At 39.0% G+C, this 27,300-nt stretch overlaps 1 protein-coding gene across 1 annotated transcript; it reads right to left on the bottom strand.

Moving 5' to 3' along the window:
* Positions 1 to 10,736: 10,736 nt before the first annotated feature.
* On the bottom strand, positions 10,737 to 23,448 carry LOC134661016 (actin nucleation-promoting factor WASL-like). The gene is made up of 11 exons (XM_063516913.1): positions 23,146 to 23,448; positions 16,406 to 16,633; positions 16,222 to 16,321; positions 15,844 to 16,026; positions 15,566 to 15,679; positions 14,658 to 14,840; positions 14,193 to 14,294; positions 13,710 to 13,802; positions 13,237 to 13,439; positions 11,576 to 11,662; positions 10,737 to 10,937 (listed from the first exon to the last, which is right to left on the bottom strand). Exons 1-11 carry the CDS (start codon positions 23,230 to 23,232, stop codon positions 10,767 to 10,769), a joined length of 1,551 nt encoding a protein of 516 aa, XP_063372983.1. The 5' UTR covers positions 23,233 to 23,448; the 3' UTR covers positions 10,737 to 10,766.
* Between the last annotated feature and the right edge of the window lie 3,852 nt (positions 23,449 to 27,300).

Here is a 27,300-nt window from a genome sequence, read left to right on the forward strand (position 1 = left end):
GCTTGACAAAAATGTGGCTTAAAAACTTAACTTGCTTAACAAACATAACGAAGAGTACAAATCGTCAAACGTGTACTATGCGTCGTTGAAGAGTTCCGTTCTGATCATCATCAGCAGTTCCACTTCATCAAATGTCACTTTTTTGAATGTATATGCTTGATTTGTTGATAAAAACACAAAAATCACTATATGTATGCCTTTAAGATTTGAGGAGTTCCCTCGATTCCTCATGGATCCCATCATCAGAACTGGGTTTTGACAAAAACGGGACCAATCTGTATGCATATACATACAATCACAAAAAAAAATTCAAAATCGGTCCAGTAATGACAGAGATATGGAGTAACAAACATAAAAAAAAATAAAAAAAAAACATGCAACCGAATAGATAACCTCCTCCTTTTAGATTTGGAAGTCGGTTAAAAAGACTCCAAGTTTCTTAAGCGCAGTCACGTAAAAACGACTCGAGTGCTTCAAATTGAGACTCGATGGGTTATTCCCACTAGTTACCACCAAGTTGTTACCAGTGGTAACTACTGGGATTTTTTTTACCACTGGTAACTACTGGGAAAAATTATTCCCAGTAGTTACCACCAAGTTGGTTTAGTGGTAACTACTGGGAATTTTTATTCCCAGTAGTTACCCAAAACACAGACGCCATCACCTTTCCAGCAGACGGAATGCATATGGCTTTCTTTGGAGTTGGCTCACCATGACCAGCCCATTGTTTCGACTGATGTTTCGTCTCCGGGATGTAGTGATGGATCCAGGTTCCATCCATAGTAACAAAACGGCGAATAAAATTTGTTGGATTTTTTTTAAACACCTGCAAATCTTCATCAGATGTTCACATGCAAATACGCATTTGTTCTGGAGTCAGTAATCGCGGCACTTACCTTACACAAAGCTTTTTCTTGTGCAAATCGTCGTGTAAAATAAAATGCACCCGCTCAGAAGAGATGTTTGTGGCTTCAGCTAATTCGCGTATTTTCAATCTTCGGTCGGCTAAAACTAAATCATGGATTTTATCGATGATTTCGGGTAAAAGTGCTGTTTTCGGGACTCCAGGGCGAGGTGCATCTTTAATGCATGTCCTGCCTCGCTTAAACTCATTTACGCAAAGTCAAATCGTTCCCTAGGAAGGACACGAACTACCCAACGTAGGTAATAGTAGTTTATGCAACAGTGATATAATAAGGGTTCTTAAAATTCAAGGGTCGAAGTTACAAAACGAGACGTAGTCGAGTTTTGTAAAAAAAGACCCGAGAATTTTAAGAACCAATTATGAGCTGTTGCATACATTACTTTTTCTATGACAGCTGCAGCAAAAAAAAAAAAAAAAAAAAAAAAAAAAAAAAAAAAAAAAAAAAAAAAAAAAAAAGTTATGAGTAAAAAAAAAGAGTTATTATAAAAAAAAAAAGAGTTATTATTTAAAAAAAATTGAGTTATTATTTAAAAAAAAAGAGTTATTATTTAAAAAAAAAAAGAGTTATTATTGTAAATGAAAACATACCTCTTTCAATCAAGATGATCGGAACTTGTATCTTTAAAAAAAATAAAGCAGTTGTATTATACTCATAAGATGACTGCTAGCAGTCATCTTATGAGCCTATAGACAAAGCATTCAAATGACATTGCTTTAGATATCACTGTCAGTCATTTAATTGACACATTTAAGTGCTGGAGTAGAAAAAATCCTTTTATGGATTTGTTTCACAGTTTTCCCTTCCAAAAAAAGAACTGAAAAACTCCACGAATTCCAATTTTCTCCATTTTCCCGCGTAACTCAGACCAGTTTTGTTTGAACTACTGTCAAATTCCTGCCAAAAATGACATGACGCCACATATTAAATATGTTTAATTACTAAACTAAATCAATACATACAGAGTTGACGCCAACGCCATCTATACGTAGGCGAAACAAGTTACTTCTCAAATTACCCTCGTATGAGAGGACTTTATATGCCGTTGGCAGCAGTGCAATGCCCCTGTAGTTGTTACACTTTATCCTGGAACCTTTTTTGTGGATGGGGCATATCACTCCAGTATTCCACTCTTCGGGTTGTCGCTCCTCTTTCCAGATCTTCATGATTATCTCATATAATCTCGATTGCACTGCTCCCCCGCCATACTTCCATACCCCATACTTCATATACTTTTGGTGTGGGACACATAAAATACAAAAAAAAATGTACATTTTGCTTACAACTCTATCTGCATATTGTACGTTTTGCGTATTGTACGTTTTGCTAGTAGTGCGCATTTTCAGATTTGTACATTATGCGATTGTACAATGTGCTTTTTTACGTTCCGCTTATTGTACGTTTTATCTTGTGCACATTTTGCGTATCTAGTATTTTACATTTTACCTGTTGTTACATTTTGCGCGTTGTGTACATTTTGCTTTTTGTACATTTTGCGGCAGAGGGGATGATGTGACTGTGTTTCCTTCAAACGCCTGCAGCTATATACAGGGTGCCCGGTAATTAGTGGATAACCTTCTAACCATCGACAGAGCACCTTAGGCTGGTCCAGAAAATGCACTTATAGGTCTAGTAAAAGTTTCGTGGTTTTCGAGATAATCGAACTTTTCTGTCTTTTTTAATTGGAGCTAGCCATTAAAAAAGACAGAAAAGTTCGATTATCTCGAAAACCACGAAACTTTTACTAGACCTATAAGTGCATTTTCTCGACCAGCCTAAGGTGCTCTGTCGGTGGTTAGAAGGTTATCCACTAATTACCGGGCACCCTGTATATCAAGTCTACTACATAACTTTATAGTCTATACTAATCTTGTTATAGGTACCTAGGTAGTTATGATGGAACCGTTTTTTATTTATTTTACGAATTGGAATTTTAACAGTCCAATATAGCAACTATCAAAATCGACATTTGTCTAATAAAAACGGGCCAAGTGCGAGTCGGACTCGCGCACGGAGGGTTCCGCACCATCTACAAAAAATAGAGCAAAAAAATCGTGTTTGTTGTATGGGAGCCCCCCTTAAATATTTATTTTATTTTCATTTTTGTATTTTAGTATAGTATAATTTTTAGTTATTGCGGCAACAGAGATACATCATTTGTGAAAATGTCAACTGTCTAGCTATCGCGGTTCACGAGATACAGCCTGGTGACAGACGGACGGACGGACGGACGGACGGACAGCGAAGTCTTAGTAATAGGGTCCCGTTTTTTACCCTTTGGGTACGGAACCCTAAAAAAAAGATAGGAAGAAATCAATAAGGCGGTCACAGATTGGAAGGATTAATTTCCATTTATCCCCGCCGGCCACAGATAATGGGAATACACCGATCAGCTTGTTTTGGTATCTGTTCCTGGCGTGAACAGATGGGAATGAACCTGACCTGGGGGCGAGCACAAATTAGAATACACCCTTTATTCGTTCGCTTTTCCGTACGGTGTGTGATGATGATGACCTGATGATGATAAATAAACTTTCATAAAATTTAAATTAATCATTATTTATTTAGTCAACATAGTGTTACATGTGATAATAACATGATTTGTTAGTCAAATTGCCCTTAAGATACAATTGGTAATTATTACAAATAACAATGAAAAACATTAATATTATAAAAATAGCTTTGCGCTTTTTATACAATGTTTAAATCGACTATACATATAAATTCTTAGTAAGAGTTATTATGATCTTATTCGTTAGCCAGCAATAATTGAATGGAATGGCGAATGCCAGCGGCTACGGCTGGCTGACGGCAGCACCATTGCAGGCGCGCTGGGTATAAGGTACCTATATTCAAATGGAGCTTGTCCACTTATCATAGGACATGGCAGTATAACCTACTTGCTTGACTATATTTTGTTGACTGAAACCATATACCGCCTACCTGCAAAAATATGTATATTGGAACCATAAAATAATTTTCTTAAAAAAAAGTAAAACCGACTTTCCTTAAGTACGTATCGATTGTGGTTAATTTAAAATAATAATCTGTTTATTAAAAACTGATTCTAAACAATCGATAGGTATTTATTATATACGTATTTTGATTTGATTCCGATCGGATACCTCCAGATTGTCATCATAAACGTGTCGCTTACAGAATCCGACCGGCGATAACCGACCAAACGGTTTTGTAATAGGATGAACAAGATCTAAATATTGTCTTAGATGAGAGAACAATAAACTCGATGAAACTAACCAAATCGATACAATCGTACCTACTTTAACTGTCAGTTAAGTACTGCACGTAAACAATTTTCGAAATATATTTGAGTAAAGTTTACCTAATTTCGGCTTTTGACAATGCAGGTACTTAATAAAATCTTGTAAGTAGATTTTAACCAGTTCAATTCGAATACCTAACCGTAGTATCGATCCGTAACTTAGCAAGCATTAAAGAATGTAACAAGAATAGTAGGGATCCGTTTTCGGTATTGGTATCGGATTCCGATTATGAAAAAGTAAAAGGAAACTTTTAACGCGAAAACATTTTTTTGAAGTGAAAACTTTAGCGGCGCTGGGCACTTTTTGAGGTGGGGAAAAAATGATTAACTCGAGACAGCGTAAGGCGACCGTAAGCCCTGTAAGGGCCCGGCCACATGTCAGCGGTGCGGCGCCGCCGCCGCCGCGCGGCGCGGCACCGCAGCAAACTGCGGCGTCGCAAACCGCTCTGCGGCGACGCCCGCCGCAACGCAAAATTTTGCGGCGCCGCAAAGCGGTGCGCGGCGCCGCGCGCGGTGCCATGACATGTGGCCGCACCGCTGACATGTGGCCGGGCCCTAAGGTGGCCACTTATAATTTAAATGGCATTTAAATCAATAAAGAAAAACTCAATATTATTTAACATTTATGTTGCGGACTCCTTTTCAAGACTCTACCTATGTTCAAATAATTTGACGTTGTCATGGCAGTATGTAAATAAACATGTCAATGAAAAAGTGTGATCTTATTTGAGAATGATAATAATATATAATAAATAAATAGAATACCGTATAGATAGTATGTATCGTGTTACCGGGCGTCGGTAACATAGTGAGGTGAGTTTTCACTTCTATCGGCACTCCCGGAGTGCAACCGTTGTTGCTTGTTTTCTATGTGGCAGGTTGTGTCCATCCCTTACCATTTTCGCGTCAAGTTTTTTTTCTTTTTCCTAATCAGATCAAGATACTAATAAATAATATTTTTGGTTATTCTCACCACCAAGTTGTTACCAGTGGTAACTACTGGGATTCTTTCCCACCTTTTACCACTGGTAACTACTGGGAGAAAAATAATTCCCATGCACACCTCCTGGGATGGAGCAAACTCAGATAACACGTATTTAGGACCAAATGAAAGTATGTACCTATTATAACGATATCCAGCTTGCTGGGAATTAATTCCTCAAAACGCTATTTTTGAATCTAATTTGACTGGCGTATAGATACGATATACCTATTTAATACCTAATATCTGGGTGACCGAGCTTCGCTCGGAAAACATAAAAACTCGAAAATGCGCGTTTTCCCAGAGATAAGACCTAGCTAGATAGATTTTTCGCCGTTAGAGCCGTTTCCGAGATCCCCGAAATATATATATATAAATAAACAAGAATTGCTCGTTTAAATGTATTAGATTAGATAGATTAGGTATTATATTAACATTGTTTACAATATATTTTTCCAGGTATTCGGCATTTTTTTTGCAAAAGAGAATCAAATCGAAGCAATTGTTTCGTATACACTGTATAGTCTTTCGTTTTCAAACAGAGCTTTTTCGAGATTATATTCCCTAACTAATTACATATATTAAAAACCGTAAGTTGAATCGCGCTTAAAAAGGTTCGAAACGTTATTTAATCTTTATCCATCATCATCTCTATGGCCCCAATTGGCCCTCATACAATAGTGAATAATATCTCCAAACAAGCTCAGTTTGAAATCGAAAGACCATACACGCGTTAGTGCAACACTTGGGCTATGTATGGTGACAATGCAAAATAGTAATGTACGATTCTTATCAGCCGGACGCTGATCGCCGGGCCGGTTTTCAGATTGGCATGTACGAATCGCGAACTGCAAAAACAAATGAAAACACTTAATTTTATTTGTGCATCACATGCGATGCGCTCCATCCCGGTTCCATCCGGCGCGATCAATATGAATCTTCCATTAACGCGTGTCCGTACAAAATACCAAATCCCTTAATGGTGTATATAGGAAATGCTACCGACACATCTATTGTCATAAATATGTTTAACTAAACTAATAAATATCTTAACTAAAACCATAAAATGACTATGGTTGTCGACTAAAATGATAACAATGAAGTAATATTGTTAATGACTATATTGTAAGATTGCACCTGCTAAATAAAAAACCTATCACTATTAGGATTTTTATAAGAAGCTGTTTTATGCATTGGCACAACGTCGACAGTGATCGTGATTTACGCATAGGATGACTACAAGTGTCACAGCGCTGCCACGGAATAAATAATAGTACTAGGTACAGAAGATTCACTCCCTAAAAAAACACGTCTAAAGGTGGGGTAGCGGCACAGTACAAGAACAGTAGTGAATCTTCATAGAAATGTGCCGCTGCCGGTTTGAATGTGTGCGTGCGCGCCGGGCGCCGTGTACGCACGCGCTGCCACGCACACATTCGCATAATATACGGGGTAATACGGTGGCGGCAGTGTGGGCCGTACCGCGACTGAGATCGCGCGCATTCGAGTACGCTCGCGTCTGCCTGCTCTTACCGGCCTTAAGTTATACCTCATTTATGAATTGATATAACATTTCATTATATTATATAAATAGAAACCTAGTGCTACTCATAATACGCAAATAATATTTAACTAAAAATAAAAGTGACAACCCTAAGCGCCAACGCAAAAGTAGGTAAATAACTTGCCGAGCGGCCTTAGATTCACTACTGTTCTTAGTGTACTGTGGTAGCGGTGCGCGTAATTGCCGCGCGTAATGGCAATTATTATACTCCTGGCGCTGCGCTTGCTTCTGGTGGGACCAACGGGTCTCTATTGTTTAACAAAGAGTTTTAAGTCATAATGTATTGTTTGTCCGCATTTTAGGTTAGTCATAATTTATTTGGTTCAGAAACGTGTCACTTTTCAGGATTGCCATAAAACAAACCTAACATATCTAAAGGATAGCCTTACGAAAATTCTGAAAAGTTAACGGTTTCAGTTTTAAGACTAATGATAATATGACAAACAATACATTATGACTTAAAACTTTATATGAAAGAAAGGGACCCCGGGACCAACTAGTCTGGACACTGCACTTAGCAGCACATGTAACTACGAGAATCAAACGAAGCGCCGAAAATATCTACGCAAAAGAACTGTCATGCAGAAACGCCTTGTAAAAATTATTTTGAGCATTTTTTCACTTAACTACTGCTGACTGTATAGGTTTGTTTTAACTCTTATAAGGTCACGCGGGGTAAGACAAACATAGTTTATTTTACTCGCGGTAAGAGTAACATTATGAGGATTCCCTACAAGGGTTACTCTTGCCCCTGTGTTTGTCTTACCCCATCTAACCTTAATCAGATCAGATGGAAAATTGTTTTCCAGGTGGATGTTTATTTGAAATTTGTATTGCGTTCAGTGTGCCTTCACATAATTATTAAAACATCTCAATACTCTTATCTGATCCTGGCTAAACTATGTATCACGTACAGTCACGATCATAAATGGGTAGACAGGTTTATCCTATCCCTCATAGGGTCCTTACATTTTGACTACAAGTTTAATGTTAATACATTGTTGAACAGGACCATCAACTGAGCGCTGTAATAAACTATATAGTAAACGCCCATAGATGGACTGTTCAACAGTGCGTTAAGTGCATAGTAATGTATATCATCAACACGCCCAAAATAAATTGTATTAGTTAGGGTTTTTAAGCGTGTTGATTGTATTTCAATTTAAGTTAATAAATCTAAAATGTCTAGATTATTATCATAGGTCTCGCGATTTAGAGAGAGGCGAATGGAACCATTATCAATGACAGGGACACAGGTACTAAATAGTATGTAAATGAGAATTAAACGTTGAAGATGACGGTGACGGTCTCTACACTACACATGTTGCGTGCCGCGGCCTCTCTCTGTTGTGCGACACCTATAACAGATCCAGTCCGCTTACTTCCAGTTTGTGACCACGTCGCGGCCATAGATGGGGTCACACATGGAAATTAAAACAGTCCGAGTGGTCCCCGCCTCCTGGTCATGTACAATCTAATTTTTTTTACATGATTTTGAAATTGGACTGATAGAATATTATTACCAATATGTCAATATATAGTCAATTTGTGGTGTTCATATTATTATTAGTTTTCTTCGCCCTCTTACACAAAAGACAATACTACCTAATCAAAAACTGGAAATAATCGTATGTATGACCAAAATGCTATAATCATAAAATCACCATTGTTTTGTCAGTCAATTTTCTACAATTAGGTACATTAATCATTATATACACAATCAATATACATACAGTACAGTTTACCTCTACACACAAACCGATTGCCTGACATGACTTCTATTACTATTGTTAGGTTATTTCATGATGTCAACTAAATGCAGGTCACCCTTCAAATTCTACATTTGTTAAATTAACACTGATTTAAACTTTCACGATTTTTACACATTATTAAATTGTACAACGGGACTTAATCGCGTATCAAAGTTTTAAGATTTACCTCCGACGTTTCGAGGACGGCGTTGTCCCCGTGGTCTCGGAGAAGACTGCAGCTGTCAAAAATCGTCAGGTGAACAAGTCTGCCGTGGCTGAGCATTTACTGGAGTCAGGACCAAACCAATGGATTGAGCTGCATAACCCTAAAATCCTTTCCACGGATCGTCATTTCTACAGCAGGAAAGTACGGGAAGCCATTGAAATAAAAAAACATAGTAATTTCAATCGAGACGAGGGTTTCAAGATCTCATCCACATGGAATCCAGTCATTAGTAAATGTAAGCGTAAACGAATATCGACAGTTGATAAATCGAATATCGTTAGTGTTGTGTGTCGACAGAGTGACATCCCTAGTGCGCAAAACGTTCAAGCTGATAAACAAGACCAAGTGCGGGTAGTTCGAAAAACTCGCGCGGTTAGAAGATGCTGATGTCAACTTAAGCCAGTCTTCTCCGAGACCACGTGGACAACGCCGTCCTCGAAACGTCGGAGGTAAATCTTAAAACTTAGATACGCGATTAAGTCCCGTTGTACAATTTAATAATTTGTTAAATTTACCGCACTTTTGTATTGACAGCCATCCCAGGCTATATATGGTCATAAACATGTTGTAGTGTTGCTACACCACTTGGATTGGTATAGTGGCGCCTACAATATACAGAATTAATTTTAACATTACGTAGATAATTATGTAAATCGGTAGGTAAAACGCCAGTGTGAATGTCAGTCAGTTATAAGAAGATTAGGCAAAACAGTCACATGGTAAAAAAGCAAACACTGAAATATAGCACACTACCACGAGCTTGGTCATGTATCACAAACAAAAATGTATAGCGCTTTTTAATGCCCCTTTGATTATATTAATAAATTGATTATACCATTCGCAATCTTAAGCTAGGTATTAATTCGTCGAGAGTTTTATATGTAAACATTTTTATTAACCCTTAAATGCATAGTGTTGCCAAATGTCTACAAAGCATTCGACAGCTCACAGATTAAGGGTTAAACAAATTCTATTTGTTCGTATATATTATTTCAATAGTAAAACTAATAAATTTTCCGAATCATTACATAAATTTACGCAGTATTTTAATTTATAAAAATTACATTTGTTTATAGACGAAATGTCGGAAAACTTGGAAAAACCTGGAAGTTGATGATTTTTAGTATGTCATTTTGGGCAGATTTTTCGGGGTTTGTAATTATTTTATATTTAAAAACTTTATCATAGGTATATCACAAATAGTGTACCTTTCTAATGGTAGTAAAAAATTTCATATATCTATTACTGAAAATTTCATATTTACATAAATATGATTTAGCCAATTCAACTTCTAACACTGATTTCGCAGTGAAAATCGAAGTTATATATTTTTTTACTATTTTTCCTAGAATCGGCAAACAATTATGTGATACATATTTCGGGCAAAAATAAAAAGTCATGCATTTAAGGGTTAAATGCCAGTCATGATCTTTTGTGATCCTTATCGACAGACACTGGGTAAACTTGGCGGCCTTTATACAACAATGTGCCACGTGACCGCCTGAGCCTAAGATGTACATACATTAAAGTATACTTCACAGAACATATTAAAGAGGTTAGAATGGCTATCGCGCGCAGTTAGTATCGGAACCGGTGTCGCCGCTCGTTCCTCTCCACATTTACTAACACTCGCGCAACGGTAGTAAAAACTTGTGTGCGTGGTGAATGGATACGCCTCTTTTAGACAGATTTGATGTCTGGCTTCTTAATCTGAAGGTTATTGTGGCGCAAAAGGCATGTTTACGTTTTTCGGTCAGCGCGGGCGAGTATTAGCATGCGAGCGTTTGCTCATAACCGGCGGCGACACGTACCCTGCTCGCATCGCCATTCTACTCGTTCTGTGGTATACTTGGTTTGAGCTTCTGCAGAATTCTTGCGTTTTAATTAATGCTCTTTGAAGAAGAGTTCGGGTATATAAAACGACTTTTAGATGTGTGCCAAGATTTTAGAAAGTAAAAGTAGAATGTAGAAAACATGAAACGTGTGTAAGGAGGGGGGGAGGGAGGGAGGAGAGAGCGAGTAGGTGCGATAGTGCGGTTAGTCCCAATCGTCGTCGCTGGTGGCGGGCTCGCTGTCGTCGGAGTCGGAGGAGTGGATGACGCGCGAGCGCTCGTCGAGCGCGCGGCGCAGCGCCACGGCCAGGCCCGACGCGCCGCCCGCGCCCGCCGCCGGCTCCGCGCCAACGCTCGCCGGCCGCGACGTCTGCACCTGCACAAACAACTCGCCTTAGACAAACCGAGTGGTCACATTATACTACTGTTTTTTCCGCAACAGTTCTGCTACACTTTTTCTAAACCTGCTTAATTTCCGGTGGCAACTTGATAAAGATTTTAATAATCATAACATAACACTGCTTTGAGAATAACAAAAGTCACTTAAAATCCTGAGAATATAGAACTATGACGAACATATTATATAATACCACATTTAATAATACCACATTTTAGAATTGGCAATAATTAACACTGAGTTTTTTCCGCCCTAGTGTGTCAAGCCAGAAAATCAGAATCGACATTTACCATTATTATAAATCTTTATCTCTGTAACTCCGAAGTAGAAATGTGTTTTTTGCCATTAAAAACTTTAAATGCAATTTACTTTTGCTCGTCAAACCAAAAATTTATATAAGTGGTAATTACAGTTAGTCATCAATTCATCATTATTTTTTGTGAAGATAGCAAATATTATCTATGTACTTATTGGAGCTATGCATAACTCAATAGTCCCACAAATTATCTTAGCTTTTTTCTAATTTACATGTAGGTACATGTACCTAAAGACAATGATGACGAATGCAATAGCGGCACGGATATCTAGCGGCGATAGTCCGCCAGGTAGGTACTCACGGATCGCAACTCCACGCCCTGTCGGATCTCGCTGAGCAGGTTGCTCCGGTTGTCCTCTGCGGGCGGCTTGGACCCCGCCTCCACGTGCTGCAACCAACACCTTATTTAACCCATTGTCCGCCACAGTCGGCCGTGGCCGTCATCGAAAAGTCTTGCCACGGACGCCAACGACGGCTACAGCCGACAACTTCGCCAATGTAATAGGGATTTACGCAGGACTCCGTAAGGTTCAATTTCGCTTAAATAATTGCGATCGCCTGGCGTCGGGAGCACGGCATATTCCTTCGCCGTCTGGCGGTTAAAAGCCGTCGAGTTACAATCGAATACAAAGAGGAAATTTTATAGTTCACACTTTGTAACGTAAACTTATTGCTCTTTCCGGTCGGTTGTTGATGGAATTATTAATTATTAACAACAGTATAAATATATCAAAAATACAACTCTCCACACATTTCCACTAAACATAACGAAGAACAATCACGACAGACCATAGACTAGGAATCTTCTAGACTGAGTTTAGAGTAATTATTTCATGAAACCGATGCTGCCAAAAATACGGGGGTGCGGGGGGACGAGGTGAGCGAATCCCGTGCCGTGATTGGTCCATTCAAAGACACGGACCAATCACGACACGGGATTGACTCGAAGATGGAGTAAAACTACCGTATAAAGCTTTGGATTCCTCCGAAAACGGTGCCGTCATATTACGATCGCTATATAGCGTTGACTGACGTCACTAGAACGTTGTCTATGTAAACAAGATGGCGCGGTTTCCTAGACGGCGTTACGTTACGTTGATTGTCAACGTAACGTAAGATGACGGCCGTCATGACGGTGTCGATAGTTTCGTGAACGTTTTATTAGATAGCGGTGACGCCATTTTGAATAAATGACACGAGATTTGAATAAATGATTCCGTACTACGATTATTTTCCTCTTCTGATGATATTTCATCCTCCAAGTAAATTATAGATGATCAAGCAAATCTTGTCAGTAGGAAAAGGCGCGAAATTCAAATTTTCTATGGGACGTTATCCCATCGCGCCTACATTTTTCAAATTTGCCGCTTTGAGCCTTTGACCTTGGTGGATGACGGTGTGTTATGACGCCGTGGTACTTTCCACATGTTGCCACCGTAAAGACGGCCGTCTTTTGCGGCCGCTATATGACGGCCGTCATATGACGGCACCGTTTTCGGAGGAATCCAAAGCTTAAGTGGCAGAGGGGGTAGCGTTACTATGCTCAGTCTAGAGGATTCCTAGTCTATGCGACAGACAAGACTTTCGACGTTTCGTTCAACGTCATTTCTATTTCAAAGTAACTTTATTGTGACAATAACATCTGTTTTAGAATAATTTTGGTGTTTAAATAATATAATTTAAAATACATTTATAAAATAAGTCCTGTAGTAAGTAGGTACACTTATAAGTCTGATTGTATAAGTGTAAGGCCTGAGTGGACGCTCGAGTTGGGCGTGCAGCGGGGCGGGGCGTGCGGCGTGCATGTCAAACAAATGCAAACGTATAGGAGCGGCCTTAGTGCACGCTACTCAAATTACTCCTGACCCCGACGCCACGCTGCACGCCCCGCCGAACGCTCCGCTTCATTTATCATGTAGGAACTATATGTATAGTATGCTATGCATTAGAAATAAAAGTCACCTTTAAAGCCTTGTTTCCACTGCGAATGCTTTCCATGAGCGCGACTCTTGCGTCTAGTGGCACCGCAGCGTCTGGCGGGCCAGGCGGTGCCGGCGGCGCGGGCGGCGCGGGCGGCGCGGGCGGCGCGGGCGGCGCGGGCGGCGGCGGCGGCGGCTGCGTCGGCGGCGGCGGCGGCGGCACCGCCGGCGGGCCACTCGACGGCGCTAAAACACACACACACACCACCTTAAGATATGTTAATTTTTAAAGTAACACGATGATGGGATTTACAATAGGATACAGGATAAGAAGTAGAATCAATTGACATCTTCTAAACAATTCATGCATGTTGCTAATGACCCTTGAAGCGGTAGTGTTTTTGTAGGTGGTTCTCTCGCTGGTGTGAACCAGTGCTGTTCCGGTTATACTATTTCTTAATTAGGCTCCATCGTACTGATTAAGACGCTGACATACATAGTTAAGTGTACACTTACGCTGAATGGGTCTCGGTGGCGGCGGGTTGCGGGAGGCGGCGGGCGGCGGCGGCGGCACGGCGCGCGCCGGCGGCGGCGGGGGCGCGCGTGAAGCTACACAACACACGCTCTACATTAGGACAAGGCCCGTTTTCTCCACGTTCGGAAATTGCAAAACATTCCCAAAAACTACATTCAAAACACTGTTATCCTCCACCAATACTATATTGTAGAGTAGGAATGCAAACCGGTTCTTGGAAAAATCGGTTACGGTTATTTTTTGGTCATAACCGATTATTGCTTTCCCTAATAACAATCTTTTACAGTAGCGATCCTTGAATCAAAACTGTGTGTGTTCATCTTTCTATCATCGATATATCGGTAGGGTAGAGCGCCAAAAAACGACCTTATTGCCTAAACATTAAGGTAGTTTATTTATAGATATTTTATGCTCTTAATTGCCACGGTTAGCACAATGCGTTGGGACAGCAAAGTGGTACTCACGCGGCTGGGGCGGGTGCGGCGGCGCGGGGCTGCGGTGCGGCACGGGCGGCGCGGGCGGCGCCGCGGCCGGCGACGGGGCGCCGCGCCCGTACCCTCCACCACCTGTATTCGCATATCAATAAGAAGCATAGAAGATTCAATGGTGACGTGTAAAACAGTGTTGACACATGGCACTGAAGGGTGCCATGTGCCAGAATGTGCCTGCTTTTGGTACTGAATGGATTTAACTGCTGTTAATTACTAACGTAAAATAACTATGTATGCCTAACTAAAATGTACAAGATCCTAATTTATACATGGTTGTGTTAAACACTGCCATCAATCAAGCTGTAAAAGAAAAAACAATAGTTTGTGGCGGTGTTGAGTTGACATTGGATGCGAATCCGCACGGCGGCTGAGCTGGGTGAGCATCGCTGTAGGTAGGTATAAGTTGATGTGGTGTGTGTGTGTGTGTGTGTGTGTGACCTGGTGCGGGCGCGGGGTCGGGCTTGTGCAGCTCCTCCTTGACGGCGTCGACGCCGCCGTGCTCGTTGATGAAGTCGTAGATGAACTGCCGCGTGCTGGAGTCCTCCAGCTGCGACGCCGACACGCCCGCCATCGAGAAGAACGACCGCATCTCCTCCTCCGGCAGGTTGTCCAAGTCGAAACCTGCAACACCCACCACTATCTTTACTAGCTATCCACGCAGGAAGCGTGCATCAACTGTAGAGGGCGCGGCAGCACAAGCGCCCCCTGTTTATTGGCGCGAAGTATAATGGTAAGTTTTCGGTTTGGGTCAATAGATGGCAGACTACAATGCGCATGCGGGAAGTATGGGACTGCAGCTGTGTTTAGGTGTAAAGTACATCTAATACCTTTAAAAGAGGAATTCTTGTTTATTTATTTATTTATTTATATATATATATTTCGGGGATCTCGGAAACGGCTCTAACGATTTCCATGAAATTTACTATATGGGGTTTTTGGGGGCGAAAAATCGATCTAGCTAGGTCTTATCTCTGGGAAAACGCGCATTTTCGAGTTTTTATATGTTTTCCGAGCGAAGCTCGGTCACCCAGATATTCGTTATTAATAAACGTCTGCTAAGTTAATCAGCTGATGATCGTCGTTTGTCCCTCTCTATGGCATAACGACGGATAGGGACAAACGACGATCATCAACTGATTAAGTTTGCAGCCGTTGATGAATAACGCCATTAAATTTTTCGATTTCGGTCAGGACGTGGCAGGCTCTCCCACGGGCACGGTTTCTATGTTATATAAATCACGGTATTGTGACAACATTAACGCTTTTTTATTACTAATGTTTGGTTAGTAGTTAGTACAACCGATCGAACATAATTTGCGTTCATTTTCATGTAATTTTGGCTGTACCTTTGTTAGCGTCCCACCCGACGTGTGTTATGTGCTTGAAGTCTTGTGGATTTCCAATGTCAGCTTTAGTGATTTTTCTCATCTTTGGTTTCTTGCTGGTATTTTTCAGCATGCCTGTCATAAAAAAACAGTAATATATATTATTATAGAAAAAATGTTCTTTGTGCTAATTGTACCACGTTCACGCTGCTAACTGACAATTCTTAAACCTTATTGCAAGGACAAGGTAATCCGATGTTCTGTTACTATCGTAAAATAAAACATTCTGTGAGATTTACCAGAGGATATAGATTTGAGAGGTGGAGCGTGCACGGGCTGGTGGTGCGGCGCGGGCGCGTGGTGCGGCGCGGGCGCGGGCGCGGGCGCGGGCGGCGGGCCGGGCGGCGCGGGCGGCACGCCGTTGTGGCGCGCCGACTGCTGGCTGTTGGCGCGCGACGCCAGCATCGACCGCTGCCGTCGCTCTGCCTCAAACGAATACAAATTGAATTTGTTTTCTAAAAGAAAAGCGGAGTGTACAACTAGGACATAAGCTCTTATTTGCTGGTGGTGGTGTATGGTGCTTTATTTCATTACTTTCAAACCATGGTTAACAATGTACTATTCCACATAACAAGGTACAGGCACCCCATTAATGTAAAAATAATAAAAAATCAAACCTTCACGCTTTTGCTTCCTTAATTCAATCTTCTCAATGAGGATATTTCTGAGGACCTTGGCTTCATCTTCATTGGCAAAATTAAAAGCTGTCATATAGTCCTGAAAGTTAACAAATACATTATGTGACAGTCTAAACTATGTCTCAAACAACCACATATACAGAAGGTTTTTTTCCATTATTACTTCAGCTTCAAATGTGTGCAAATAAGGCCTCGGGTGTTTATATTCGATCTGCAAGTACACTTCATGTTCCCATATCATGGCCTTCCTGTAGAGGCAGTAGATGCGGAAGAAGTACGACCGCTTGCTGTTGTCCTTCACCAAGCACAATATGCCAGTATCCTTTTTCTTCCATTCTGAATGTGCCGGCCCCTCAGTGGTAAACAACTGAACTACTGCCGTCGCTAAACTCTGCAATCAAATAACAAAGACTCTATTAAATACGTACGTATCAAATTTAGCTGTGCCACATTTAGCAAGTATATGGAGATATGGACCGGAATCTATTTAATACATTGTCTTGGCTTAAATTCTGCCCCAAGGTTAATTGGCCCTAGACTATGATTTTAAAGTTAATCAATTAAGTTTAATATCACTAGACAGTATAAAACAAAGTCGCTTCCCGCTGTCTGTCTGTCTGTACTACTAGAGTGATTAAAGAGGAAGGTTTTTGTATAAATTGTTAACCCGTGCGAAGCCGGGGCGGGTCGCTATTTGTTAATAAAGGGGCTAATAACAAAACTAATTTGAATAATAGGAGATAAAAAAAGAAACTGATTTGAATAGTAGGAGAGTACTCTATTTTATAGCATACCAGAATACCTATAATTATGATCATTTACATTATTTTGGTTCCATAAGTAATAGTTACTTTTTTAAGCGTTTTTATATCCATTGAAACCATTTAAATAAACCTTCCAATCATGCTAGTTATACAATTGATATCCTTATATCTTTTCCCGGTTCCCGAGTTTAATTAATATGCCTAATTTTAAATCTCTGTTTCATAATATCATTGATGCACCATTAGGTAAAGTTTAATGTAATTCCGATAAGTAGATTGACAAACATGGTTCAGGTCAGAGTTATAGAAGACTTGGCGGTCACTGGGGAAAAATGGAATACATATGTAGTGTTAAGAGTAAATGAGCTATTTTATTTTAAAAAGCTCCAGTATGCGTAGCCAACGTGCAATCGTTAAGGCTCAGTAGCGAACGAAATGCAACTGTCACTGTCGCACTAGTGGGGAAGAGTGATAGAGATAGATGACTACGACACGGTACAGAGCGTTAGCGATTGGCACGTTAGCTACGCGCCCAGGTGTACAGGCTCGAGTCTTCACGACTAACTAAGGCGGCCAAGACGACTTCTTGCAACATTAAACATACATTGTAATGAACACATTGTACCTTGATACTTGAATGCCACTGGAACAAGAGTTCAGAATAATGATAGTATATCAATGACAAGTGATAACTGCATAGCAACACGTTAAACACATAAACTCCGACGGCATAATCATGCCGCGGTTTTCCTTTCCCATACATGGAAGTTAAACATTTTCTGTACTGACATTTATCATTTCCCTAGTTGTTTTAAAGAAAAAAAGGATTCCTATTTTTATTTTTTTTCAATGACTCAGATAATCCAGTAAATTTGTCGAATTTTGTAACATGGCTCTTCTGCGTCAAATCTGGTAGTTCTGATTTTTTGCAGACTTATTTATGACCCACTGCTTTTTAACCCCTGAGCTTAAAGAGGGGTGTTGTTTAGGGCTTCCAAATACCGGACTTCTCACAATACCGGTATTAATACCGAAACTGTCTTCATCAATACCGGGATCCCGGGATCCCGGTATTGGATATGAATCGCTTAAAAATATATAGTTTTATTAAAAAGGGGAATTAGAAAGGCTCACTGGAATACCAGATATGTCCTAAAAGCTATTACAACAATAAACAATCAATGCCGCCATCTGCAATAATTTTATCCAATTTGTTGACTTCACCTCACCAGTCTCATTTGTAGTCCAACTTAACCAACCAGACAACATTTTTTCAAATTTGCGTCACAATTGGTTTGCCATTATTACAGTTATCCTTGCTCTTTCGTTTTATTTTTTGATAAAATTATAAGAACTAATTATGTTAATGTTAATGTCACTATCATCATATTCATCACTCACATAACTTCAGGATTCATCCACCACCAACCACCAAATATTTATCTGACGCATAGACGATCTTGTTTCAATAATAAGATGAGGGCTTAGAGACCAGTTAGAGTTAGACCAAGTAAAGTCTGCAACGATTTTGATAGCATACGCAGTACGCAGTGCAAGTGTTATTTGTAAGTCATAATTTCATAGAAGTTTGACGTTTAAAATAACACTTACACTGCGCGTGCTATCAAAATCGTTGCAGACTTTTCTTGGTCTTTAGATGCGTCTGACGTTTAGTAAGCTTTTTGATACAGCTGAATATAATGGATTTAAAGGGTTTATACTGCGCATTTCCCTAATTTTTTAAAATACCGGGATCCCGGTATTGCCTTTAAAAATACCGGTATTGAAAAATGCGTTTAAAAAGACGGGATTCCGGGATTCCGAAATACCGGGATCCCGGTATTGGAAGCCCTAGTGTTGTTTGTCTGTGAGGTCGTACTCTCAAACATACAGTACAGACCAATTTTGATGCGGTTTTTTTACGTGAAAGCGAGTTTCCTTGCGGTGGTTCTTTCTTATGATTGATAAAAATCGATCCAGGAGTTTCAAGAGTATGAAGCTCTTTTCGAAAATGATTCTTTCTGAGATGAATAATATGAGGGAGCTTTAAAAAAAATATTTAATATTTTGTTATATAGTTATAATCATATTTTTACCTAAATAATGACACCTAATTCATATAAAAATATTTTCAATTTCTGTGTAACTTTTCAAGGCAGGATCAAAAAGGTAATCTATTGGCACCGTGCACGATGGCAGCGCCGCCTAGCGTTCGCAACGTGGTCGGCGCTGTCAAATAGCGAGCGCAACAAAATAAAGATTGTTCCTTAAAAATATTTACTATAATGTACTTAACAATGTGCGGAATCTATTCGTATTTAATGTTAAATACACCTGGTTTTTGCTTTAGTGAAAACAGTAAGAATTATCTGTGTATTTTATATTATTCGGTCAATTTCCTTCGTTGTTGTTTCAATGAAAAAACGCATGTTTCACTATGTTTTGATGACTCACTTAGTGATCCTCTTCCTGGGGATACGTACGATGCTTGCAATAGGGATGTTGACAATTTTTTGGAACTGGTTTCATTTTGTAGATAGACACGTAATAATTACAGAAAAAAATATAAAAAAAATATATTCATTAATTTTGAATAAAAAAACATGTATAATAAGTTTCGTGTTTAAATTTCGCGCCTAAACGCTCCAAACTGTCACGTGACCTTGATGACGTAACGGCGTTTTAAACAAACTGCTGTCAGTCATTTTTTTAAATCTTTATATGGCAACTGACAATTTTTTTTAAAGCCTTAACACCAGTGATCGGAATTGGTAGTGCCATTTCACGGGACTTCGGTGCGTTAGCTTAGTATGGATATACCTTTTCACCCCGGGTTTTCATATTACCTACTTCAATAGGGATGATGACACATGTTGAATTTTATAACAAAATCTAGTAAAATATATAGCAAATGAGTAATTTATCATAATAATGTGAATATTAAAATAAAATACGGAAATGTTACAAAAATACAGGACCTGAAAGTTTCAAAACTTAAGTTTTTTTACAACTTCCAAAAGCGATAAAAGTAAGGGTACCATTCGATTCCTTACATTAAAAAAAAATAAAATTAAAATTATAGCAACTATTATATACATAAACGCAATATTTCACGGACAAAAACGCAATTTTCTTGTTTTGTCCATACTTCAAGATGGGATCTCAATGACCTTGACGTCACGTTCACTTTTCCTTTTGTGAGGGGCGTTTCGCGAGTGAAGTGCGACTGTCGGACTTTGACTATAATTTCGGACTTTTGTGTTGCTTTAATGTAATGGGTCCCATAATCAGACATTTGATCCTAAAAACAAACCCGATCGATTGACCATAAATGAAAATTAATCATGTAGCCTATTAAAGACAGAGTCTTGGAATCCCGAGTCTTATCCATGTTAAGTACAATGTTTGAGGTCATTGACCCCAAATGGCACTACCTATTCCGATCATTGCTTAACACACTACCGCATCGGACAGCGACCTTCTTTCTCGCTCTAACTTATAGCTGCGTCCTTAACGCACCACCTTACACACTATCGATTCGTGCGCAGCACCGCACCAAGATCGCGTTTCGGTACGATAATCTGTAGACACTTAGGCAGGTTTTATAACTTGTCTTTGGTGATTCCACTGTGATTACGTCACGCGCTCCGATTGGCGTTTGCAGTCACGTGATACTGGGTATTATTTTAAATACTTTTGATTATTTTTAATTAATTTATTACGCATATTTACACTTGCAAAATATGATTTTCCGCGTTCTAATATTCCCTGCTATGGTAAAAACATAACATTTTATATATTCGCGATTCATGTCAACATCCCTATTATAAAAACTTTGACCTTTTTCACAGGTTTTAATCAACACATTTTATGTTAAAAATTTATGTTCTCCCGCTTAATAGGCACAATGTCTGTTGTGACACTTGTGTGACTTGTGACAGACGACAGATAACCCTACATGCCAAAAGTGTGCTTTTGATGGGCTTTCAATAACTAATATTACAATCACTTAATGTTGGTACACTGTATTAGCCATACTATTTTATTAACATACAAGAAAAACTCTGTGTTGACATAGACTAGATAAAATGTTTAGCCATTACGTTGTTAAGCCTGGAATAGTACTATATGGTATAAAAGGCTAATATCTAGCTCGGCGTTGAAAATATATAAAATTTACCGTTTACCACACAATAGCTATCGTGACCCATTTTTATCGTAAGTATGATTATAAAGCTAAAATAACTGAGAAGTATGGGAATTGACAGAAACACGGTTACCAATCTTGTCATTATTGGCCACATCAAGCGCTGCGATCGTTTCGGCTTCCCCAACCACCCGCTTTGCACGGAGCGATTTTATTAATTATTTTTTTAGAGCTCTATATGACTTGGACCTGTTCTTTCACTGATATGCAGTGATCGGTTATTTGGATTCTCCCTCGCGGGATATCAAGTAGAAAAGTTAATATAGATACGACAGTTTCCCGCGATACCGAACAAACCGTACAAAAATAAAACAATTTAAATTATCTCTAAGGAATTTTTTACTCTTACATGTTACATGGCAACCAGTTGAGACAAAAACTTCTATTCTTTTCCTAATCTCTACACTTTATTTTAAGCAAAATACATTAAAACCTCCACAAATATTATATATATCTCACGCTTATATATCTGTCATGATGGAAAAAATACTTCAAAATCTTGACAAGTGTAATTCACTTTTTGATAACGAATTCATTTATTCAAACAATTATAGTTCGTTTTTTTTAGCATTAGAAATAAGGTAAACAATCTTGATGTGTCTTTTAATTGAAAAACACATTTTAAAAATAAGTTACGGCAAATATGTAACAATTATGAATCTAATACGATCATTTTATATTCTTCTGCTTTCATAAGTAATAGTTACTGATTTTTAAAAAGCGTTTTTCAATTAAAAGACATGTCAAGATCGCTTACCTTCTTTCAAGTTCTTTCTAATGCTAAAAAATGAACTATAACCCGTAGTAACCATATATTATCTGATAAACACGCGTACTTACTCGCCGAACTTTTATCGTAACGGTACAAAATGTGCCGCTTTGGAGGCAGCAAATGAGCTGTCAGTGTAAACACTTGTGCTCATTTGTTCGATTTAGACAAAACAACGGTGAGTAAGTACTCTGCTATCAGCTACTTAGATGTTTTAAAGTGTAATAAAATAAACACATTGTATTTTTTTGCCTTTTCTAACAACATAAAGCCCGGATTCCCGAGGTATATCCATACTAACATAATGATTGAGGTCGTTCACCCCATGTCGAATCCAAAAAACCGATCACTGCTGATATGTGTTAAAATTGTTAAATATCAAATGGTGTTGCCATCTACCCGAGTATAGGCCAAAGGTGTGGCACCATCTATTCGATATATGATACGATACGATAATAACTTTTTCTTGATTTCTGAGGCACGGTTTTTTCTTAGACTTTACTCATCTTATAGAGAGTTACATATATATTTTTCTCGATGGATATGCTTATGGGATACACTGCAGTACACATAACTGTGGGGAGATTTTGAAATTTGCAATTATCGCTGTGCATAATACATACTATAATTATAAGCCCAGCATTCAAAATGATCTGAGCACAACTTTGTGGTTAAGAGAATACAACACTTGTTCTACTTAGCCATGTCTGCTGCTAACTCTGCATATTTGTTATGACAATACATTAAAATCAGCTTAGACAATCAACTTGTGCACATCATGTCTTTGACCAGCACTAACATAAGTCCAAATCCTATCAAATGTGGCTTTAGCCACTAGAATATCCTACTATAGTCCATAACTGGCAAGTGAGGATAAGAAATAAGGCAGCAGATCATCCGTTAAGTGAGGTACACCCACTCCTGTTTATATAAAGCCAGTGCACTGAGTTGAAGATAAATATGTAATTAGAGAAGAAGAATGGAAGAAAACCTAATAGTAGAGGCTTTGTAATGCTATAACTTGCAAACCAAATTAAAATACGCTGTAGAAGCAATCGCAATCGCATTGATATCAACAGATAATTCAAGCACACGGCGAGATACGTAATCTAGTCGCTGAATCACGAGCCCTCGCCGATGTTTAGTAGAAGGATGGTACGCACCTGGCACTTCGGTCCGATGAGACTGAAAACCTGTTCGTTCTCCTCGCGGCTTAGTAATACGCTAGGCCTATGCTCTCCCCTCGGCATCCTGTCGTTGCTACTTTTATGCTAGGATACCTTTAATCGCTACAGAGGCACAGCCCCAGATGTCACTCATTCCTGCTTTTCAATAGTATATGTATAACTACGTTGACGCCCTTTTTTATTTCGGAAGTATTTAATTGTTATGATATTTTGACTAAATTTAAATCTTAATTTGCGCCTACGAACACTAAAAACTAGTAATAAACTTTCTCTCTAAACCACATCCTATCCATAGAAGGTAGCATCCTATAGAAGTGGTCTACGCGTGCCTCCGTGAGGGACAAAACATATAAATTCGACCAATCATAGCGTCGCATTATGGTGGGCAACAAATGAATTCGACCAATCACGGTGGTCAATTTACGGTGGGGAATAAAACAAGATGTGAGACTGTGACAAGGACAAACAATAATAGCGCTTTCGCTGCTACTCCTACTGAAAGATACATATGACTATCCCGTTCTGTCAGTTATCCCCACCACTCATGCCCAATCCAGTTATACTAGATTCATGATCCTATCATACAACTAATGTTACCAGATTTTACACACCATACTGTCAAAATAATCTAAAAGCCATAACACACGACCGCACCGCATCGCGAACTTGAAGCGGCTCTATAGTTCGTTTTATTTGCATTAGAAAGAACTTGAAAGAAGGTAAGCGATTTTGACATGTCTTTTAATTGAAAAACACTTTTTAAAAATCAATAACTATTACTTATGAAAGCAGAAGACTATAAAAGATAGTATTAGATTCATAATTGTTATATATTTACCGTACCTTATTATTAAAATGTGTTTTTCGACTAAAAGACACATCAAGATTGTTTACCTTATTTCTAATGCTAAAAAAACGAACTATAGAGTATGTCAAAGAACTGTCTCATTTCAAATAGAGACAGATACTATCTTGCATTACACTAGTACTAGCACCCAAAAGAAAAGGATGAGTATAGTTTTTTTTTGTTCTTATTTACTGACAAATTTGGTTTGACCAACACTATATATTTCACTACACAGAACAAATGTTGGTCAGTTTGAGGAGTACGGCCTTTAGTTTAATTTATTGCTCCTGTTACAGGAAGCATCCTGTATATATTTCGGCGATCTCGGAAACGGCTCTAACGATTTCGATGAAATTATATGGGGGTTTTCAGGGGCTAAAAATCGATCTAGCTAGGTTTTATCTCTGGGAAATAGCTAATTTTTGATTTTTTATATGTTTTCCGAGCGAAGCTCGCTCTCTCAGATAGTAAACATAATTAGGCATTAGTAAATAAATAAACAAAACGAGTTTCAATAAAATTACCATTTTTTAAATTGTTTTATTTATCCGTCTGTTCCATAACAAACTAGATACAAAACATTACAAATCGGTTACCTACTGGTTAGTCTCTAGTTTTACTATAATGTACATGTACAACGCTGTGCTAGGTAGCTACTCCTATAAGATGACTGTGTACAAGTTAAACCGTACCCACGTTGTGTATTTTACAAAATTAAGGCCGAATTAGAGTGATATAGAAAGATTCTCGCAATTTGCGAACTTCGATTTTCGCGGGTATAGCCCAGGGGCGTACGTCGAAAACCAAAATTCGCCAATTGCGGGGATTTTTCTCTTTTACTCCAATGAAGTCGTAATTAGAGTGACAGAGAAAGATGCCCGCAATTTGCGAACTTCGATTTTATGTCTGTCTAATGTTAGTCTAAAATGACCTACATACCCGTCAAACCTATAAAATTCCATTCTAATACATCCCTTGGATTGAAGACGACTGTGCATTACACTTATGATAAATTATAGGTACGTACATAAGCGAAGTGAGCTGATGATGTATAAAATAATAATAATATTATGGAGACAATCTTACACAAATCGACCTAGCCCCAAACTAAGCAAAGCTTGTACTAGGCGACGATATACATACTTCCCTATATGGATAAATAGGTACATACTTATATAGGGTTAGTGTGCTAGATACCGTCCGAGTACAAATTTTACTTTGTCAATCCGCCTCTAGGTATACTAAATTCTCTTTACTATTGGTAACTAAACAGGGCTATAAACGCGAAAATCGAATTTCGCAAATTGCGGGTATTTTTCTCTGTCACTCTAATTACGCCTTCATTGGAGTAAAAGAGAAAGATCTCCGCAATTTGCGAATTTCGGTTTTCGCGGTAGACCCTCAGATACACAAAAAAGTATGAGAATGACTTATATACAGATAAGACAAGATATGACTTATAAATAGTTATTGAAATTCATAATATTAGAATTGATTAGAATATTGAGATATATTGTATATCTAAAACTTATTGTATAATATGTGACTTTATCTATGAAAAGGATATCGACCTTATTGTCGATGGCGCTTACGGCATTTTTAACGATACTCCGATATAAATACAATGCCGCGCGACGCTGTGAGGCGTAAGCGCCATCGACAATAAGGTCCCTTTTCATAGATAATGCCCCAAATACGAGCCAAATTAAAAAAAAATATAGTTGTCGAGCTTATTCAATCCCCCGCCCCGTAAATATGCAATCTTCACCGAACAGGCCCAATAGGTACCAATCACAATTCACATCTAACAGTTACACTTTGACATCTTATAAATGTAACATATCACGATGAGATAAAGAGAGTAAAGGAGGAAATAAATTTAAGAATAAAAAGAGGTGGAGGGGGAACAAACTAAGCCAACTTCAGGAGGACTTCAACACAAAGGCTAAAATAGTATTCACAGAAGTATACTATCGGGGACCAAAGGATTTTTTACAAGGGGGCAATAATTGAACCACGAGGGTAGCGAGTGGTTTGTAAAGTGAAATCTTAAGCGTTAAACAAATTTTGCCAACGAGTGATTCAGAAAAATTTTCACCACACCAAGGCAAGGAAAAAACTATGTTTAATAAACATTGTTTATCATTCATAAACATCACTTAAAAGTTAATTCTACCAGCCAACTAAAGGAAACCGCTCAAAATTTGCATCAAATTACTTTATCACTCTTGTGGATAAAACGCAACTTTCTCATAATTTTTTGAAAAATCAAGAGGGGCCAGACCAGCTGGTGTGGTGAAAAGAGATGTGTCTATAAGTACAACAACTAGACCATTAGGTACTTATGAACGCGAACTGTTGAGGTACCTACATCTATATTTCGAAAAGTATTACAGGGTGGCAGCTACTTTGACGCGTTTCATCCGCTACTATCGATGCTGACTGTACCTACCTAGGTAAGTATAGCTGGTAAACCAAATCTTGTCAGTAAAAAAAGGCGCGAAATTCAAATTTTCTATGGGACGAAATCCTTTCGCGCCTACATTTTTCAAATTTGCCGCCTTTTTCTACTGTCAAGATCTGGTTGACCAAGTATAATATAATTATAGTTAACATTAAACATCAAGACATGGAATAGACCACACAGAACGATTAAATAAATTCGATGTTTAGGACAGTTTGAAAACAGGCATCTATAAAAGCCATAACACATTACCGCACCGTTCAAGGTCACGGTGCGGTGCGATAGTGTGTTACGACTATAACATATTTGAAGGCATCATAGAGAACGGAACAAAATAGCTTCAACATCATACAGTTCAGTTTACAATAAGTTTCTATGATTTTGTACTTCCAACCGTAAGCCCCCACACTCGTGCGCGAATCGCGGCGTGAAGCCGCGAACGCATAGTCTGGAGGGGGCTGTACAAAATCATATCACCTATGAATCCAATGAAGTAATAATAGGTAATTATATTAAAGGCGGATTAGACTCTCGCGCGAGCCACGAGACGCGACGCGAGTGTAAGCGGTGGGCTCGCGGCTCGTCTCGTGGCTCGCAAGCTCGTCGAGCTAATATAATTTAAACACTAACGGCACGGCATAAGGTTTATAACCGAATGACAAGCCGAACGTGAGTGTAAACGGTGGACTCGCGTCTCGTGGCGCGGCTCGCGGCTCGTCTCGTGGCTCGCGCCCCCGTATTAGACTTACGGGCAGCTTTGAAGCACATAATTAAGATACAAATGCGACGAATACAGAATATAACAGTGTTCAACTTAAAT

Source organism: Cydia amplana, chromosome Z, assembly GCF_948474715.1.
Source record: "Cydia amplana chromosome Z, ilCydAmpl1.1, whole genome shotgun sequence".
NCBI classification, from domain to species: domain Eukaryota; kingdom Metazoa; phylum Arthropoda; class Insecta; order Lepidoptera; family Tortricidae; genus Cydia; species Cydia amplana.

What these genes read in the sequence shown, in the direction of transcription:
- LOC134661016 (XM_063516913.1), bottom strand. Translation starts at nt 23,232, where the DNA reads ATGCCGAGGGGAGAGCATAGGCCTAGCGTATTACTAAGCCGCGAGGAG. An exon ending in CGACCCCGCGCCCGCACCAG is followed by an intron (nt 14,295 to 14,657) that starts GTCACACACACA and finishes ATGCGAATACAG; the next exon opens with GTGGTGGAGGGTACGGGCGC. An exon ending in AGGGCGTGGAGTTGCGATCC is followed by an intron (nt 10,938 to 11,575) that starts GTGAGTACCTAC and finishes TTGTTTGTGCAG; the next exon opens with GTGCAGACGTCGCGGCCGGC.